The sequence below is a fragment of the Coenobita brevimanus genome, chromosome 46, assembly GCF_032717465.1.
Source record: "Coenobita brevimanus isolate Jiangsu-jjx chromosome 46, ASM3271746v2, whole genome shotgun sequence".
NCBI classification, from domain to species: Eukaryota; Metazoa; Arthropoda; class Malacostraca; order Decapoda; family Coenobitidae; genus Coenobita; species Coenobita brevimanus.
In genome coordinates, this window is record NC_136999.1 from 5,731,107 (window position 1) to 5,752,295 (window position 21,189).

At 41.1% G+C, this 21,189-nt stretch overlaps 1 protein-coding gene across 1 annotated transcript in view; it reads left to right on the plus strand.

Annotated features, from left to right (window-relative positions):
• The window catches only part of LOC145398803 (adhesion molecule nephrin-like), a gene marked incomplete at its 5' end in the record, with an annotated part of 88,394 nt that overhangs the window by 58,668 nt on the left and 8,537 nt on the right, over positions 1-21,189 (plus strand). Inside the window, 2 exons of the mRNA XM_080271611.1 lie at positions 13,660-13,896; positions 16,127-16,227. Coding sequence (XP_080127737.1) covers positions 13,660-13,896; positions 16,127-16,227 — 338 coding nt within the window. The remainder of the gene's footprint in view (positions 1-13,659; positions 13,897-16,126; positions 16,228-21,189) is intronic.

Below are 21,189 nucleotides of genomic sequence, written 5' to 3' on the forward strand. Positions count from 1 at the left end.
CTTTCCCGCAGTTATTATTATTATTATTCCCATATTTTCACATTTTCTCCCGTTCCTCTACACTCTCACCTCCTCCCCTACATTCTTCTCGTCATTCTTCCCTCTTCCCTCACACACACCCTGCCACTCATCTTTTCATCTTTCCATTTGCAATTTTAATCACGTCGGTTCCAAAGGCTCTCTTTCGCTCTCTTCATCTTTCACTGTCCTTTATTCACTCTCCTTATTATTTCCTTCTCCTTTTTATCTTTACCTCGTCGTTCACACCCACCCCGCCACTTGCCTTTTCATCTGTCTGAATGGAGCTTATCGCCTTATTTTCAAGTGTCCTCTCTCTCTCTCTCTCTCTCTCTCTCTCTTCGTCTCTCATTCCTTCCCCCGACTCTTTCTTTCTCTTTCCCCATCATGTCTCCTTCTTCCCTTACACCCTTCTTGCCATACCTCTTTCTGCCTTTCCTTCTCCATTCGCTAATTGCCCAAATTCTGCCATCCTTCCTGGTTTTATTTTATTTTCCACCTCTTACTGTTTCGCTAGTTCCCTTACACTCAAATTTCCTCATCCTTCATTCTTCCCGTCATCCTTCCCTCTCCCTTCACAATATTTCCGTTGCACAACTATTCATCTGCCCATCTTCGACTATAATCTCGACTCTCCCTCCTGCTCATTTTCTCTTCATCGTTCCTTCGTACCCTTCTTTACATTGTCCCTTCCTCCTTCCCTTCGTTCTTACCCCCTTTCCATCTTCTTTTCATCTCTCATTTCCTCCTTCACGCCCTGTCTATCACTCATCTTTTCATTTTTCCATGAGCAACTTACAACAGTCTTCCTGTCGTCCCTCGCCCAATCATTCCCTCGTCTTCTCCTCCTTCCAATTCTCTTTCTATCATTCATCTTGGCATCTTCTTTCACTCTCTCTTTCTACTTGTTTTCATTTTTCCTTCTCTTTCAATTCGTACCTTGCGCTCTCTCTTCCTCACTTTTCTTTATTTACCCTCTACCCAACCATTATTCGTCTTTGCGTTTTTCACAATCTTTTCTCGCCATTTTCGTTTCATCTTTCCCTCTTCTCTCACACCCTCTTTTTCTTTCATCTTTCCATCTTAAAATATACAACTTTAATCACGGTTCTACATGCCGCCTCTTTTTCTCTTCATCTTTCCTTTCCTTTGTACCTTACACTCTCCCTTTTTTCTTCCCTTCATTACTACAATTTTCTCTTTTTCCCTTCATCTTTCACTCTTCCTTCATACCCTCCTCGCCACTCATCTTTTCATCTTTCCATCTTCAACCTCCTAGTACTGTGTCAGCCTCCTTTCCATCATTCGATTTTTCCCTCATTTCTCGCGCTTTCTTCTCCATTCTTATTTCTTTCGGATCATCTTCCCTTTTTCCTCACGCCCTACCCGTAACTCATCTTTCCATCTGCAGTTTTAATCACGATCCTCCCTGCCACCTCCTTTTCCTTCATCTTTCCTCCACATCCCTCCATACACTCTTTCCCTCTCCTCCTGCAACCCTCTTCTACATCCCTCCATATTTTTCTCCTCCGCTTCTTCATCACTGCCCACTTTCCTTTCATTTTTCCGCCTTCCCTCAACCCTGCCTGCCACCAATCTCCATCTTTAATTCACTTCCTTTCACTTCTCGGTCCTCCTTCACTTCACTCATACACTTTCCTCATTTTCCCGCCATCTTTCCCTCGTATCTCACACCCTCCCTGCCACTCATTTTTCATCTTTCCACCTGCAACTTTAATCGCAACTCTTTCTAAAATTCTGACAAATTTTCCTCCATCTTTTCCTCGTTTTTCTCTCATATCTCACTCACTATTCTCCATTTTCACCCCTTTCCTATCATCTTCCACTCCTCTCTTGTATCCTCCCCGCCACTCATTTTCTCATTTTTCAATCTCTAATCACGACGCACCCTGCCGTCCTTCTCATTCCATCCACCAAGGTCCATTATTCGTCCTCCTAACTCTTTCCTTCCCCTTTCATTCATTTTCCTCTCTTCCTCACCCTCCCTACCACCCATCTTTTCGTCTTTCAATTTGCCACTTTAATTACGTCACTCCCTGCCACCTCTCTCTTCATCTTTCTTTCACCCTCCCCTTCTCTTCCTTCCATTCCTTTCCCATTTTTTATCTTTTCACTGTCTCTTACAATCTCCGTAACACTATCTCTCCCTCAGCTTCCTTTCATAGTTTCCACTCTCCCTTCCTCATTTGCTTCACTCTCACCTTCTTCCCTGCCGTGCTTTGACAATTTTACGTTTTCCACAATTTGTCCTTCATTACTATCATTTTCCTCATCCTCTCTTTCCTCACACCCTCCCCATCACCCATCTTTCCATCTGCCACTTTAATCGCGACTTTCTTTAGCATTCTGACACAATTTTTCCCGCCGATCCTCGTTTTTTTCTCATGTCTCACACTTTCTTCTCCATACTTCACCACTTTCTCCTCATCTTTCCTCCTCCCTCACGCCCTCCCCGCCACTCATTTTTTCATCTTTCCATCTTCAACTCCCTAACACAATGTCAGTCTTCTTTCCATCACTCCTTCCTTTTTTTCTCCGATTTTCACACTTTCTTCTTCATATTTACCTCTTTCTCCTCATTTTCCCTCTTCCCGCTTGTCCTCTCCGCCACTCGTCTTTTCATCTTTCCATCTGCAACTTTAATCAGACGCTCCCTGCCGCCCCTCTCTCGCACCGCCCCAGGAAGGTACATAATTTTTCTCGGGAAACTCAATCTTGATTGTTGATCTTGGGAGCCCCTCCTGGAGCCGGGCCTGCGAAACACTGATATACCTGCACACTTCTGACTCACTGGCTCACTTTCTTTTCTTTTTTTCTCACTCATCCTCTCTCTCTCTCTCTAGGTATCTACATATTATTCTCATCTTTCTCTTCTTCGCAAAAAAAGTCGTATCAGTAAATTTACATTCTATAATTTCTTTGCAGCAGTACACAGTTAAGAAAGAACACATTAATGATCATAATATTTAAAGCTGGCCACAAGCTACTAAACATATATATATATATATATATATATATATATACATATTGCAATCCATACCTTCTACCAGTATGTTTATTTCTACTTGTAAATTTTGATTTTAAATGAGAGAGAGAGAGAGAGAGAGAGAGAGAGAGAGAGAGAGAGAGAGAGAGAGAGAGAGAGAGAGAGAGAGAGATAACGCAAATGAATGAGGTACACGTTTGATAGAAACAAAGAAAAACATTAAAATTATTGACTCCGTCGTTTCCTGGCGAATCGCTTAGCCTATCTGAATTACTTGTCTGGCGGTAACCGGACTATAATTCTGAGCGCAGCCATTGCATAGATATAGCCACACTATAGATTTTGATTATGTCAAAGAAGTAGTGCATATATTAATCGTCTCTGTTATTTGTCTATTTCCTGTGAGAACGTACCGTATATTTTAATTTCTTCCTGCAACTTTCAGAGTGATACATTTAACTTAGAGAAAGTTGTCGCAAAGATAGATAGATAGATAGGCAGATAGACAGACAGATAGATAGATAGATATAAATGTATTACCTGATTAATTAACTGAATGATTAACTGATTGACCATGGAGCCATAACACGGTCATGCTTTAATTGTTAAAATACAGAAGACCGGCCAAGTTCAAATTCCGCACACATTGCCACCCTTGCACCCTCGGACATATTCTTAAGAGTTTTCAAAACTTTCACATGTACTCTCTTCTCGCCACCATCAACATTACTTGTACGTTTACCGTATCGCATGCATTCCCCAGCTCCATGAAGGCAGCATACAACATTATTTATATCTCATAGTGAAGAACAGATCTACATTCTTCGTCCTCTTCTTTCTCATTGGAAATATTAGGACAAAGGAGGTTATAGTCCCTCGTTCCCACACTCATCCAGATCCCGTTGGTTGGGTAATGGACGAGATCATGCTTTAAGAGGCTTAGGGATGACGCAATCACAGAGTGATTTGGTGCGGGGGGAAGGGAAGATATTCAGATCAACTCGGAATTCCATTAGCAAACCTTCCGGCATAATCAGATTCACGTCAGACACAGGGGTCCAAATTATGGGGTCCCGAAAAATAAAAATGAAAAAATGGGGACCGACAGAAGAGTTACGGACAGGGAGGCTTGGGTGTATTTTTTTTTAGCACAGAGACAAATGGGCAAAGGAAGTGGAAAGCAGAGTGGCTCTGGGAATGAAGGTGACTGATGTTATTGTCTTGATACTAAAATAGAGGTTCAAGTGTGAAGTCTTGAGGACTGCTCAGTGTGTTAGTTCCAATTGTGAAAATGGTATGGCATGAGTGTGAAAAGTCAAGAATGGGAAAAACAAAAGTGGATCTGTTTAGGAAAGGGTGAGGAGTTGGTATTGCGATAGGATTTTTAACACTGCGAATCGCGAAAGTTTTGGAAGAAAGTAGTCTGCTCATGACAGGGTAAATGCAAGTGGGCTTTGTCAGCATGATCATATGGAATGGATACAGACAGTATTGCGAAAAGAGCATTCGTGAGTGAGCCTGAAGGTGGCAAGAGGCGTGATAAGCAAAAGAAAAAAAAGTGGATAGATCTAGCAAATGGAGTGTGTATGGAAGTGAGATATGGAAGATGATGAGGCTATAAAATCTACAGAGAATTTATTTAGTTGTATGAGTTTAATTCGAAAAAACACATACCATGTGTTTGCAAAAAATTATTATTACTGATAGTCGACCGATTTACTTTATTTGGTCGGTGCATATGAAGTTAATTTGTAAAGAAAAATACCAGATACTATATTTGCAAAGGATTATGTCTATGAGGTGAAGTCAGGATTCCAGGGCTAGAATGATGTGTGAATGCGTGTCTGATCCATTTCATTGGGTATACTGTTGATAGTTCTCATTCTTTCATGTTTTTCTTTCTTTCTGGACCCGACCTCACCCCATTCTTTGGTGAGGAAATGATATAGGTGATGATAATAGATTTCTTTTAATTAGTTATTTTGGTTGGTCATCATATATCCAGCAGGTTGTATTTAAGGGAGATTTTTATTTTTACATACGAAATACGCTTCATACTTATTGGCTTATTCAGAGCTACGTTTAAGTTCTCCGGCGTTAAAAGTCTGTCAGATCTGAATGAAACCGAGAATTAAATCAAAGCTACGTCATTTATGTGAAAGGAAAAATGAAGTCTATGTATAATTCTTGCAGCATGAAAATCTTCCCCCCAAACCAATAAAATCGAATAACAAAAAGATACATCGTCGTATTTAAAGGTTGAAACAGAATAAAGAACGACTGCACAAAGCATGAAAATATAGAACGATAAAAACGTGAATTTCAGCAGCGGAAGTGTTCATGATGGTGATTAATGATGATACGGTACTAGGTTTATGCATACTTTTGATTCAGATGCGTTTGAAAGTGAAGACAGTGCTCTAGGGAATCCGACATCTGGTTGGTTTTGTGTGTGTGTGTGTGTGTGTGTGTGTGTGTGTGTGTGTGTGTGTGTGTGTGTGTGTGTGTGTGTGTGTGTGTGTGTGTGTGCGTGTGTGTGTGAGAGAGAGAGAGAGAGAGAGAGAGAGAGAGAGAGAGAGAGAGAGAGAGAGAGAGAGAGAGAGAGAAAAATGTGTGTGTGTGTGTGTGTGTGTGTGTGTGTGTGTGTGTGTGTGTGTGTGTGTGTGTGTGTGTGTGTGTGTGTGTGTGTGCGCGTGTGTATGCGGGTGTGTTTGCGTGTGTGTACGTGATAAAGAACCCACCTTCGGAGCACTCCGGAGAATTAATGTTTCCTCCAACAAGATGACGTAATTTCTTTCTTTCGTACTATTTCGATTTAAGTCAGCTTAGGAGAGTCTTTTCGATTATAAGTGGTTTGAGATAACGTACGTTAACCCATCATGTACTAGGGGTTTGTCCGAAATTACATAAAGTCGTCAGGAGTTAGCAAAAATCACCACCACTACCATCATCATCATCATCATCATCATCATCATCATCATCATCCCGACCCTCTCACCCAACTAAGGATGGGGTAAGGCAGGATCCAAACACAAGAAACGGAAACGTAAAACAACTGGAGAACTATCAAGAATATTTTACCGCGAAAAATGGGCCACACAACCATCCACATATCCTTCAAGCCCCCGGATTCCTGGCTCCATTTCACAGGCGTCAGCATCTGTGCACTGTTTATTATTTCCAGATGGGTTTTACGGACACCTGTTAGATAGGATTAATAAAATGCCAGAATAATTCATCGTGGGGAAGTATTTAGCCATTTCACTTAAACGATGCATTTTGTTTCATATTTTTGCTACCCGTCGAAGATTTTACTAATGGCTTGAGAAACCGTTTGTAGTTGTGTGGTCTGAAAGCTCCTTTACCTCTTTACAAGCTGATTTTCCCCCCTAAGCTGAATTAAATCTTCTGAAAGTAATTGTGGTAAAAATATGCGTTTTCATAGAGAACAATTTATTTCCTTTAGTGCCATAACGTGTTTTTGTGTTCCTGCTGTCACTAAACTATTGTATGCATATTTTTATAGGCTTCTCAACTGGATTGGTTTATATAAAGCAATTATTAACTAATTCATAATAAACGTCCTTTCCTTAAGTGAATAATGTCATCTGGTAACGGTAAGAATAAAATATAAAAATATGTCATCGTAGAGAATGAGTTAAGTCCACGGACCGGGCCGCTTACACTCCCGCTCCTTCACTATTCATGAAAAGTAAAGTCGTTCTTCAAACTTTGATCAGATTTGCATACATGAAGCTCGAACAAATTGGTCATTCTTCACCCAGAGGCTTTACTCGCGGCGCCAGATTGCCTCGCACAGAACAGTCCAGCGATTCGGTGTGTGTCGGCGAGGGAAACTATACAGTCAGGGATAAGAATTCGTCGACGCTGCTTCTATTTCCAACTTGGGACACGTTCTTCGTTTCCCTCTTTGGTGCATCAGTCATGTACAAAAATTCTCGTATATTGCGTCCATTTCTCACGTAGGGCATGTCAGTCGTTTTCCTCTCTGATACACAATATAAGAGTACAGTCAGGGGCAAAAATTCGTCTATACCAAGTCCATTTCTTAGACAGGGGATGTCCGTCGATTTACCCTCTGACGCATCGTATTAGAATACAGCCCCGGACATAAATTAGTCTACACTGTGTGCACTTTTAATGTACGATATGTCAGTCATTTTCCTCTTTTAAAGCACCATGACAGAGAGAGATAGAGAGAGAGAGAGAGAGAGAGAGAGAGAGAGAGAGAGAATCATGTTAGCAGAGAAAAAAAAAAGTAAGCCTCGTTCAGCTTATGAATATTAGGCCGTAGAAGAAAGTAAAAAGTAAGAGAGGTGAAATATTACAGTATGTGGCATTTTTTATCCCGATCTTACCCTGAGGCATTTGCTGTTGGATTTAAACAGTTAGAATATTGTTGATAATGCTCCCACTCTCTATTCTTAACTCGCTTCCAAATATAACCACACCCCTTCTTATGTTGGAGAGTCGGGATGATGATGAATGATGAGAGGCTACCAACCACACAATGTGATGCAGTTGAGAGCACATACGACAGGTTGGATAAGATACCATCCACATACTGTACAGAAAGCGCGATAGTACGTACATGGGATGAGAAACGAAAGGATGCGATATATATATATATATATATATATTGTACTGTATATATATGAGGTGTCCGGAAGCAGAGGGGCGACATCACCAAACTACTGTATAGTTTCGAGAAATTTCAATTCAAAGCTTATCTAATGGTTCCGCATTTTTTTTTTTTTTTTGTGGTATTGTGTACATGTTTATACTCAATGTACTCGTCTTTCCTTGTATATTTCAAAAAAATATATAAAAATAATCAAGTTTTGTTGATAAACGATTTTTTGTTGCATAAAAATCTACCCTCCATTTTCAAATGGCACACAAATAAAGGAAAAATCAAAGTTTGGTAATTTTTCTAAATTTCAGTGTCAACTAAAACTATGGTATGAACTATTTCCATCAAAGCTAAAAAACTAATTTTTAATGAATTTTTGAAATTATTTATTATGCAAAAACTGTGCTATTATTTAATGGATACAAAATGCATGTATTGGTACTGTATTCCCAGTATAAAATGGAAGTAGTTCATACACAAAAAATATATAAATTTAATTATTAGGAACACTTACGTCTTCAGAGTGCAGAGTAAGGCGCCAGTGCAAGCGGGTGTGTGTGCATGATTTAGTTGCAAGTATCTGAAGTTGGGGGTTCAAATCCGATATTGAAATCATTACGGAACACACGTTCAAAACAATCTTGTGAGACAACATCAGCACTACAGTTTCCTTTTTCGACGACCCAGGAGGAAGATATTGGCGGTACGGACTTTTCGCTCGTGAGTAATGGCTCGTCACAGTCAGCAGACCTCTGATGTACTCCCGCACTCTCTCCTTCCTCTCATCAGACACTTTATTCGGGGGCGCATGTTTACCTCGCATGTCAGAGTCAATTGTACCAGTATCTGATACCTTTTTCAAAGCATTACGAACATGTTTTTCTGAAATATCATGCATTTCAATGAATGCCACACGACACACTTCTAAATCCTCATCCTTCACGATCACTGTGTAAGTCATGCTCCCTTTTATTCTGCTTTTCTGGTCATCACCAGCCACACGGGACCATTTCACAGCACCAACAGACACACGGCCAATAGTGTATGCTGTCTGAGCATAATGGTCACCTAATGCCCAGAAATTATCCAAAATTTCCTGCACATTATCACCACCAATACTAGTGAAACACTTATCGTGACACTGGCAGGGAGAACCAAAGCGTCTTGCACGAACCTGTTGATTCCTATGGCGACTGAAGTAAGCCTCACCACTGTTACTTTTCTTCTTAGCTACAGCTTGTTTCCAGTTCTCAGGGTTCCTCTGCCTCTTCCTAGTTAACTTTCGTAACTGTACTTCACTTTGAGTGTCATTAGAAGACATGTTGATGCGTATAAATCGTATAATATGGCAAAATACAGCACAACGTCAGTAATCCTTCAAACACACGTGACAGTGGCAGGGACACTGACTACAGGTGCTGCTACGCGGGTGATGATTGGCTGAGCGGCAGGGTGTTAACACGGGAGTTTCAGTTGCAGCGTCCTATTTGCTAGTGGCCTGACCAAAACTATCGTCCCTTTACCTTCCACAAGCACAACCTAATAGACAACCCCGGGACTTCAGACCCTCAGAATGCATGTGATAAGGGTGAGTTTCGCCTGCCTTTACACACCAATTCATAGAAAATGGGTCAAATTTACCCCGGCAAGTGAGAACAGAAATTTCAATGTTTGGCGAGGTTGCCCCTCGAACTCCGGACGCCATATATAATTTCTAGGTATCAGGTAAACAGTTTTGTACACCTGGCAGGACCTGCAGGAGATGGGATGAGATGGGTTTGAGACACGAAATGAGACATATCACAGCAGAGAACTATGAAACGGCATGCCCGGCGAAATGGGCCACACATTCACATATCATTCATGCCTTCGATATCGTGGCAAATCCATCTGACCATATATTGTTTTTCATATATATGTTTCACATGCACTTATAGAAAGGAATTTTTTCGTCAGCTACAAATTTAATCAATTGGGTTCCAGCCCGTATGAGCTTCACCATACAGTCATCATTCATCCATTTCGATCGCTTTACAGTTCTTTCGTTTACTCAGCTTCCGGTCCTCGCTATCTCAAGCACTCATCTATCACAGCCATCCACTTTCTTTTTGGCCTACCACGTCTCCGCTCACTGTCAAGCTCACTTCCACATACTCTTTTTATCACCCTGTTTATATTCAGTCTCTCGATAAAACTAAGCCATCTGTAATACTGTTTGTGGTTCTTTTAATTAATAGAATTCTTTACTCAGTATCGGCCATTGATTTGTTTCCTGTCGTATCCACTTTTCTCAACTCAGACACATTCCTTAGGTATTTCAGAAAGAGGATATGGTTTTATTTAATTCCTGTTATCTGTGACCGATTTTATTCACGCTTGCAGACATTTCTCGGACTGGAGTGGGTTTGATGTAGCTTTAAACAAATCATACACTAATCGATGGCGAACCTAAGCTGAATTATAGATCGTCTGGGATTAGCAGGGATAAATATAAAAACATCGTAGTATTGATTGGGCCCAAAAAAATCCATTTCCACTGCCCTCGCTCTTAATTTTCAGGTTTGTATTGTTAAAATAGAGGGCGAAAATGTGTACAGGCCCCAAGATTTGACAATGATTCTGGAAGTCTATCTATCTATTGCCAGACTTCATAATCCAGTTAGGGGTGGTCATTTGTCTTTGAGTTAGTTGTTCTACGGGAAGAGGGCATTAACCCTCCGCCAACCCACTTGCTGACACGTAGGGAACACGTATAGGTTGGTATTATGGTTACCACCCTGCGTTGTAAATGGTTCCCGGCTTAAACGAAACTTTATAGCTTGTCATTCAATGTAGAACCACATGAAAAGGAGAAAGGAGTAATAAAAAGTGGCAGGAATGATGGATGAAATAGATAGAGAGAGGGAAAACACAGAAAAAGTAATAAAGGCGAAGGATGAAGTAGGTAGCACTATATAAAGTGAGTGGATGATGATCGCCACCGCCTATCACCTGCATTTATTATGTGATGATAAACACAGGACTTCCAAATTTTCTGTACCGTTGCTTACTCCACTCTGCGATGAGGGATGCCACTCTGTTTTAATACTGTTGCCTTTAATTTAATTCTAAGCCAAGTCTATGTGTACCAACGAAAAATCCGATACCCAGGGATGTTTCTCTTACTGTATTCTTGCTGCTTTTAAAGACTGTCGTTCACGCATTCTAGAGACCTTTCGAAGCAGAGATAGATAGATATGGCCTTCATTCATCCCTTCATTAAGAAAGGCATTCTAAACTTGAATGAAATCGTCTAGAAATTCCGAGCATCAGCTGATAAAAAAGTCATCACATTAGCGAGTATATAATCTCAGTTCATCGTATTTTGACTCTTACGTGCTCGTATCTGATAGAAACAGACACAGTTCATCAAAGACCATCAGCAGTCAATCAATTACACCGTGCGTCAGGCTGATACAATTCTGGTAAAAGCCTGCAATACTCGCTTAAGGCAATTGTCATATGAGGGAGGGCGATGGGCTGGGTGGTGAGGGGGATGGATTGAGCAGAGGGGTTTATTCATTTCTCGACTGACACTTGCAGAAGTTCAACAGACAATACATTGCTGGTACCATTATCATCATTATGATCGTCATCCTAATCATCATCATCATCACCTTAGCTCGACAAACAGACAGGCATTCTTAGCAACATCACCATCATCATCTAAACCCAATCAGCTGACAAGCATTCCAAGCCTCATCATCATCTACAGTACATCATCATCATTATCATCATCATTATCATGATCATCATCTCAACCCGATCAACAGACAGGCATTCCATCATCACCATCATCATCATCATCATCATTATTTTAACCCTCTTAACGTCTGCATCGGGTGAGGAAGATCCAGCAAAAGGAACACAAAAGTATAAAAGCAGGAGAATTATGAATAGATGCCAAGTAAAAATCAGTCATTCATTTTATGACGAGTAGTCTAAGAAACTTTTTACGTCACCTAACCTGCAAAGCGATCAACACAAAACCACCCTTCTTAATACCTGTGGGGTAGAGCTGTTCCGCAGACTGCCATGTATAAAGAGGGGTGCCACCTTTGTAGTGTGTACCGTATCTCAGTCAGCATTTCAATTGTCCATTACTGTCCTCTTACGATTCTTTTGCTTCCTTGAGTTCCAAATCTAGAATATTTACACATTTGCTTACTCTTATTACAAATATTTTTTTAGTGAAATTCATGTTACTGAGAACATTTGGTAACCGACGTAAAAGAGCTATTCCTATTAGTATACCCTACGATTTTTATTTCAACTTGGCCCAGATTTCGTTCTTTTACAGCTTATTCCACGTAGCCCAATGACAGAAAAATATTAATCTACAGCTTTAAATCCTGCCCATAATTTTTCTCTGTGGCTAGCATCATATTCTAGAGTTTATCAATTACTACAGTTAAACATTCAAGATTTAGAGACGGCAGTTTTAGGCCAAGTTAGTGTAAAAAGGGTAGAGTATTCCTACGATATTTTTCCTTAGGAGACAGCCTTCAACCAATTGGAAATGTGTTGTGAAGAAGACACAGTATAATTTCACAGCGCATTCCATTGGGCCGAAGCACACCAACAGCTGCTCGACAATTTTTTTACTTATTATTATTATTATTATTATTATTATTAAAAACATCAAACCACTGCTTACATTACTGATAGACGGGCAGTCATTCTGATTTGGTAAGTTGTGATTTTATATAATTTTAGTATGCATGTGTCATTCGTCCCTTTGAATAATGTTAGCCTCTGTAAAGCAAGTATTTTGACGTCAACCTGATTACCTAAAGAGAGAGAGAGAGAGAGAGAGAGAGAGAGAGAGAGAGAGAGAGAGAGAGAGAGAGAGAGAGAGAGAGAGAGCGTTTTCCCGGTCGGCATTTTTTGTTTCATTGCCTAGGTATATTATCATAATATTTAACCTTTGTGAAGAAATATAATACTGAGCAACCCGCATCAGTATACATTTTATATTACTTACGTGAGGGGAATGTACAGTACAAATAAACTCCTGTAAAATACAGCTGAAGAACTGAATGTCTCATGAAGTATGTTTCGTTTTTTGCTGTTTTTGTTTTCCTTGGAGTGAAATGCATTCGTTGTAAAGAGGAAGATGGTTAGTCTAAATCTCTGGGGTTAATGCACTTCACTCTTTTATTTAGGCCAACATCTGACGAAGTTTTGATCAGTCCAGAGATTGCTAACAGGCAGGGTTGGAAAGTTTGTGTTTGAAGGTGGTTAATCAGCATTTCCTCGAGAGTTAGCGTTACGATGTCGCTTTCAGTTTTTTATTGTCTTGGTGTTCACCTCTTCAGACCGAGGACGCTCTGTATTATTCTTGCTCTCTCCTGACGATTTGTCGTTGTTGCTGCATGTTGTGGTCTTTGTGTCTATTGCTGTTGAGTTTTTGGTGGCGCTAACTAGTATTTCGAGTATATCGATGTGCATCAGTTGTGTATTTTATAACATCCCTATTTCCAGTGCATATATATGTAAAAAGATCACATAAACTTTACCTAGTGTGCACTTTATCGCCAGCACTGCATTTAAGTAGAATCACTGACGACATGAGCACCATTAAGTAAAGTTGTCTAGGCGAAAATATTTTGGATATGCACTTCTGTATAATTATTAAACTGACATATTTCCAGCAACATTTTGGCATATTATTTGTTCAGGCGAAAATGGGCCGAACGAAATTGCTTAATGAATAGATATATACATATTTGCTACTCATATGTGCACCTGCAATGAAGTGCATTCACACAGCCAGAGGACAAGGCGAGTTTCTGATGTCTCTTGCTTCCCCTTTTATGTCTACTTTCACATTACTCTCAGGTTGGAGTTATAGCCAGGATGATGATGATGAGATGATAATGAGGATGATGATTCACACCTATCCTAGACTAATCTACCCTAATTTGGCTCTTCACATCCCCACCAGACAACCACATTCTCTTCCCCATCACCCCTATCCTTGGCGTCCTGATCGGCGTGATAGGAGCCCTGGTTCTGGTGGCGATCGTGGTGGTGGTGGTCATGAAGCTGCGAGGGGATGCCAGGAGGGAGAGGATGCAACAGGGACAGGGACACGACTCCAAGAAGCCCCCGCACACGCCCCTGAACACAGCCAAGGACGGTGAGGACGGCCCTGATGTTATTCTCTGTCGCGCTGGTGAGTTGCTCTTGTCACCACGCACACACCATAGGGATCCAGGATTTGTGTGTGTGTGTGTGTGTGTGTGTGTGTGTGTGTGTGTGTGTGTGTGTGTTTAGGGGTCGTGAGCTGGTGTGGCATGTGTTTAGTGGTTGTGGGCTGGTGTAATTGTGTCTGGAGGTCGTGAGTTGGTGTGTGTCTCTGGTAATGGTGCTGTAAGTGATGCTGAAGCCACGACCGGACATCACAAAGGAAAAAACTATATACTGTACAGTACAGCACAGGCGATCATTATGTTCAGCTGAGTTTAGTGTAGAGCCTAATACTCGTCGCTGTTCAGTGTAGAATATCCTAATTCAAAGCCATGTCCATTGTCGATATTCCTAATTCATAGTTGTGTTCGGTGTAAAACATTCTAATACTCAGTTTGGTACCTAAGATCCTAATACTTTGCTGTGTTCAGAGTAGAATATCCTTGTACTCATCAATGTTCTGTGTAGAAGGTTGTTATGGTAATCTGTGTTTAAGGTAGACAATTATAATACTCAGCTATGTTTAATGTAGAAAATCCAAATGCTCCTGTGTTCAGCATTGGAATTCACAATTTTCAGCTCTGTTTAGTAGATTAAACCAGTACGGAGGACATCTATTACAATAATAATAATAATAATAATAATAATAATAATAAAAATATATAATATTAATAATAATAATTACTATTATTATTATCATTATTATCATTTCTCTCACTAGGCTATTTTCTTGAACTTCTGGTTTGAGGAAGTGATTAGAGGGAGCATTTTTCAGCCGTTTCACTTTGATAGTCCTTTTCTAAGCTTCATAGAATTAGAAGGAGGTAGCAACAAAAATAAATAAATAAATAAATAAAGTCAAGTAATCTTACTGAGAAGGTTAATACATAAGTATGTCCAGAAAACAAAAATTGGAGTACTTAGTGCAATATTCTCCGTGGCATTGATTTCGTAACACCGTTTTCTTACTGGTTTATATTCCATAGTACACTTTGATATCCCCTTTTATGTTACCTGTGTATTCCTAGTAACAGTATAGATTGCCTGATTAACATACAAGAGGATAAACAGAGTATACAGTAATATGTTAAATACATTACAAAAGACGTGTTCAGAACTCTCATATGCTACCTTGATTACGTCGCTTAATTATATCAACTCATTCAGTATGATGATGTTTTGTTTTACTGTATTCTTGTTTACACCAGTCGATTTGATTCAGCTCTGGAAGAAATTTCTCCAGTTTATGGAGTTAATGATAGTTATATCCATCTCTCCCTATTGTAAGTCACTCCCTAAGTTACTAACCTTATGCTGTGATGGTACTGAAGGAGTTCTGAAGGCTATACCTAGTCCATCCAGTTCGGATGGTGAACCGTAGCCTGCATGATATAGTATGGTTCTAGCAAGAGTACAATAAATAAAAGAAGTCCCAGCATTGAAGGGAGCTCGGGTCTCTGGACACTGAGATCGGAACGGGAAACGAGTCGTATATATATATTTTTTTAATGTGGAAATTTCAAACCGCCTCTTAGCGTTTTGCCCTGCATTTTACACCTTAATATTCGTCATATATATTACTGATAAAAATTATGCCGATATTAACAACACAGAAATTTCATATAAGAAAATATTATGGAGTATTATGCAAAAAATTATACGCGACGGTAGAGGTGTTACGAAGTTTCATGCCAGCAACATGACTGTCCATATCCTGACTCAAAATATCCGGCTGGGAAAAAAACAGAATACGCTATTTCACTGGATCACATTCCTAGCATTCCGTTTCTCGATGCCAAGTGATGCGGCTGAGAGACACGGAATGTCCAGAACGTAGCCCAGTGAAACGCCGCGTTGCTCCACCATTGCCCCGAGCTACACGACCGAACAGTTCACTTCACAATATGGACCATATTCTCGTTGGCTGGGGAAAAAAATGTTATAGCACCTTTTCTTCAGCGATTTACTTTACTAATGGAAACAATGCCGATACAAAATTTATCATCAACCCGTTTTTCCAATCTCCTTTAAATAGATAATAGAACAGAAAAGAATTTGCAGGTGTAACATGCACAATAACCGCTGGAGAAATTTTACGAAATGTACCAAGCCAAAGAAAAAACGACTCCGATTCTGACCCCAGTGTGAGGAGACCTTTCAGCACCATTAACTTTTCCGTTTAAAAGATGAAGACTCACGTTTCTCATGTGCACCAGACTCTGCCTACGAGGACGTGGACGGCATCCCGCAGAAGCTGAAGCATGTCAACATCTACGAGGTGCCTTACGATAGCGAGGTGGCTGCTAAGAAGTCAGAGGTGAGTGGCTGTGTAGGGATTTGGAGGAATGTGAAGGTGGGTAGGGGACCAGATGTGTTGACGGAAGGAAGGATGGGTTTCGGGTGTGGTGAGTAGCTGGATAGATGGATGGGTCTCTGGTTTGGTGGATGTGTGGGTGGATATATGATTGGGTGGATTTGGGAATGAGTGGGTGGATGGATTGATTTATGCTTTAGGGTGCGGTTGGATGAATGGATGGCTTGGTGGCTTACCGGAGGCGGTGTTGGGGGGTATGTAGATGGTAGTTTCGTGAATGTATCGGTGGATGGTTGGATCTGTGATTTGATGGATCGGTAGATGGGTGAGTTGATGTGAAGGCAGATGTCTTTGTGGGTGAGTGGATGGATAGATATGTAGGTGAGTCGCTGGGTGAATGAATTTTTGGTTTAAAAGCGTGCTTGGTGGATAATTCAGTAAACTGGTTGGTGGAAGAGTGAAAAGGTTAGCACATCATTAGGTTACGAGATGAGTGTATCTGTGAGTTGGAGGATGGATGGATGGATGGACAGGCATATACTTGGATTACTAAGTTGATGGGTAGTTGAATTAGCTCGTGGATGAATTAATGATATGGTTGAAGGATGGCTGTAATGATGGGTTAATGAACCAGTATCTCTTACCCCCGTTCTTGTCCCTCTGTCAAATGTTTACTTTCAATCCAGGTCGTAAGAATTTCCTTTGCCTTGCTTTCTTATCTCTGCCCTGGCTATGGAAAGAAATCAAAGGTTGCCTGTATCTCTCTATACTCACCATTCTTATGCACCACATGTAATACACTCTAGCTCACTCTCCCTCACACTCTCCCTAACTCGCACCCAACTCACAACCCCTCTTCGTCACTAGCACTGACTCCCCCTCACTCTCTCACTACCCCTCACTCGCACCTCCCTCTCCCTCATTTGTTCCCCCTTTCCCTTACCCACACTCTGTCGGTGGAATAAAATCATCTAAAATTAGCCGGAATATTGTCCTACAAGCGTTCCAGTCATTGTCAAGGGTTAGGTCTTCATATACCTGTACTTGGCGCCCGCGCGCCCGCCCGCCCGCACGCACGCACGCACACACACACACACACACACACACACACACACACACACACACACACACACACACACACACACACACTCTCTCTCTCTCTCTTTCTCTCTCTCTCATGTTCACATTAATTCCACTGTTTCATTTTGACTACACTAGATAATCTTACTCAGTTCAGGGCGAGTCACTAGAGATGAAAGCATTCTGCCTAATTTAGGTCTTTCATGTTCGCAAACTCTGGTATTCTGAGTGGCATAAGATGATTTTATTCTGAAACAGGCGAGTCAGGGCAAGCTGATAATCTTAACACCATATAAGTATTTTCCTTTATTTCCTATAGATCTTTCCTTTATTGTCTATCGATCTTTCCTTTCCATCTCATTCCCCTCCTTTAGCGACTGCTGTGTATCATATAGTTTGCCTGCACCATGTCCTCTTTTGCATCATTAAGCACGTTCGCTAACTATTATCTCTGACTTTTTTGCAGGGTATACTGTTGTCTTACTACTGTTTTATCCAAGATTCCTCTTAAATTCTTTACTGTTTCTTAGGTGACTTCTCCTTTCTCTTGTATGCTGAGGTTTGGTGTATGATCTACTTTAGCATGTTAAATCACACTCTCTGTATCGCATGCTGGATTAATCATTACTTTCTGAATATAACCTTTTTAAAATATCACATACAGTTGAAGGTAAATCTGTGTGGTACAGTAGGTGGCACATTACTTGGGTTACAACATTCCCCCTACTCCCATCTTTTCTCACTGCCCCATCCCCCATTCACCAACACCCCGATCTCCCCCCCCCCTCGTACTCTCTGTCCCCCTCCCCCAAACTCCCCTCCCTCCCATCCTCTATCCTCCTCCCCCATTTCCCCCCAACACAACCTAGCATCCTATCTCCCCCTTTCCTTTAGCACCCTTCATTACCAAATTTCCCACATCCCCATTCACTCCTTTCTCCCCTCAGTTCCCCTCCTCACAACGCTTTTCACCTCTCCCCAGCCCTCACTTCGCCATCACTGCCTTATCTCTCTCCCGACTCCCCCATTACTTCCCATCTCTCCTCCTCTGTGAACTCTTCATGACCCACATTCCCTCACTTCCCATCCTCCCATTCCCCCATCTCTTCTTGTTTCCCTTTTTCCCCATCTTCCTCTTTCCTCGTCTCTCTGCCCGAAGCCTCACTCCTCATCTCCTAACACCCACATCAACCTTCACTTCCACCTCTCTTCCACATTCCCTATCCCGTTACATTCGCTTTCCTTCCAGCCCATCTACCCTCCATCTCCCTCAGCTCCATCTCTCCCCATTCCTCTCAGTATTCACACTCCCTTATCTTACTCTTTCCCCATTTTCCCATATTCACTTCCCTTTCTCTCCTCCCATTACCCTATTTCTACTGACTCCTCACTCTCCTCTTCACCCACGCTCCCATTCCCCCACTCTTCCAGCCCCCATTCCCCCCCCTTCTCATCCACCCCACTTCCCCTTACCCTTCTCATCCACCCCACTTCCCCTTCCCCTTCTCATCCACCCCACTTTCCTATTTCCCCCCTCCCGGCTCCACATTCAATCCATCCCCCATCCACCCCGATTTTCCATCTCCCCCTCCTCATTCTCCCCGTCCCCCAAGCTCCATCGACTCTTCCCCCAACTTAGTTCATTTTTAATCTTCCAATTAAACTTTTACAAACTTGTTGGGCCAACTTCCTGAGCAGTTCATATTCATCAACACTTCATTGATTATGCTAAAACTTGCGCAAGTAAAACTTCATTTAACACAACCTTCAGGGTCGGGTTGAAGGAAATGAGCGCCGTATTATTATAATTTAGAGAACGGAGGTGGTGGTAAGACCCAATTTTTGAGTCATTAATTTTGTATAACCCATCATGAAGGTAAAAAGTTTATTATTTCCCTAACTCACTGCGAATTGTGCTCTGTAATGTGCGTACAGACCATCCACAGTCTGATATTCACAACCGTTTCCTTAGTCATGCTCAGACTATCATACACCAACGCTTTCTGTTTGTATAAGAAGGCTGGAAGTTTCACCTTTGTCGCACCCGTAGAAAAAATATTAACCTTTAATCTGGTAAAGATTTTTAATTCCCTAATCTTGGTACTGCCAGACGATTTTTTTTCAATTCAGGAAAGTTCTTAATTTATGAGAGCTTATTCTAAGACACGTATGAGGATAGGAAACAGCCCGCGTTCTATATTACATAGCGCAGTTAGCAACTGAGGCAGAGAACTCTAACTTCATTTATTTAATGTCATATGTTTCAGTAAGTAAGGAGAAAAAATGAGGCTTCCCTTCTCTTTCGCGACCCAGATTTACCCCTGTGTTTGGTAGGATTTCTCATGAATAAAAACTAATTTAGTGTTAGCCTAAATATGCACTTTAAATCCTACTGTACTCGTATATGTACCAGACGCACTCTTTGACTAGCGGGATCTTTTTGTTAAAAAAATAAATCTTATGATGTCAGCCTGAACAAAATACCTAAGAGAAAATCCGCAGCGAAAGAGTTAAAAAAAAAAAAAATGCGTGTCTGTGCATACAGCGTGGTTCATAATTTGTGTCCTCTTTCATCTTAGCTGGAATAATTTCATGTGTTACCAGAACGGCTCAGAAAAGTTTACCGATGTCTAGTTGACTACCCTGCATAAATTTTTACATGCAGTAACCCTTTTCATGTTTGAGGGTTTGCGTTTTATGTCCATTTATTGCATGGTTGATAATTTCGGGAAACAGCTTCCACATTAGCAGACTAAGCCGTCCCCGTAATACACAAAATTGCGCCAGGTGAGTGTTAAGGTTGCACAACATAGGTTTTGCCTTGTATCTAATCGTCTGCATGTACTGGCAACGCTCCTAGCATGTCCTGGTTTTATTGGAGCGTTAGCAGCCTCGGTGTTCTCGTTACTGCCTCGTCAGTTTAATGGGTCCTCGCTTAGTGCCTCAGCATTGCAGTCTTACCTATAATCACCTCCAACTTCAGGCACAACGCATACAACTAGAGAAGATATTTGCCCGTTCTCTGGTGCTAATAACCAGTTGTGTTCGTACACGTCTATTTTTCTCATTTGCTGACGATTTTGCCAAACTTAGGTTTTCCGACTCCAGAAATTACTGTAGATATACCCTCATTAAACCACTTCAGTACTAGAGGCATTCCCTAATTTTAATGAAACCATCTGTTAGTATCAAGAGTATGCTGGAATGGTCGTCAACAGGATTCAGATAGTTTATGATTGTGTATTGACCTGTGTCCTTCCAACAGGCTCCAAGCTTCATTTCCATACGTTAGAGTTGGTACCACAATACTGTCATGAAGCGACTTTTTTTTACTTACATGCTCAGTTCCATGTTTCTTATCACTGCTTTCAAAGAACCAGCAACGTTTCTTCCTTGCTGTACCCTTTCAAGCACTTTACCATCCAAACTTCCATCCTTAGTCATCACACAAAGTACTTAAATGAACTCACATTTTCGATATACTCATCATTCAACTTCACTGTACATCCAGTGAAGACCTTAACTTTCCCTTCATTCTCCTTCAGATTCCGTTTCTTACACACACTTCTAAACTCATTCACCAAGTCATGATGTTTCCCTTCCTCTTCACTTAACAATACAGTATCATCTGCAAACAGTAGTACAGGAAGTTTCCAAACGTCGCCCTCTCTCATTAAAGCCGCTCCAACATCCACTGCTCTACCTTTTATAACCCCATCCATATACAGATTAAACAACCATGGAGACGTGACACATCCCTGTTTTAATCCAACATTCAAACAGAAATATTCACTCACTTCACTATCCACACGCAATGCAATCTTAGCCCCCTCATGCATACTCTTCATGACATTCAACAACTTCCCATTAACTCTATATATTCTT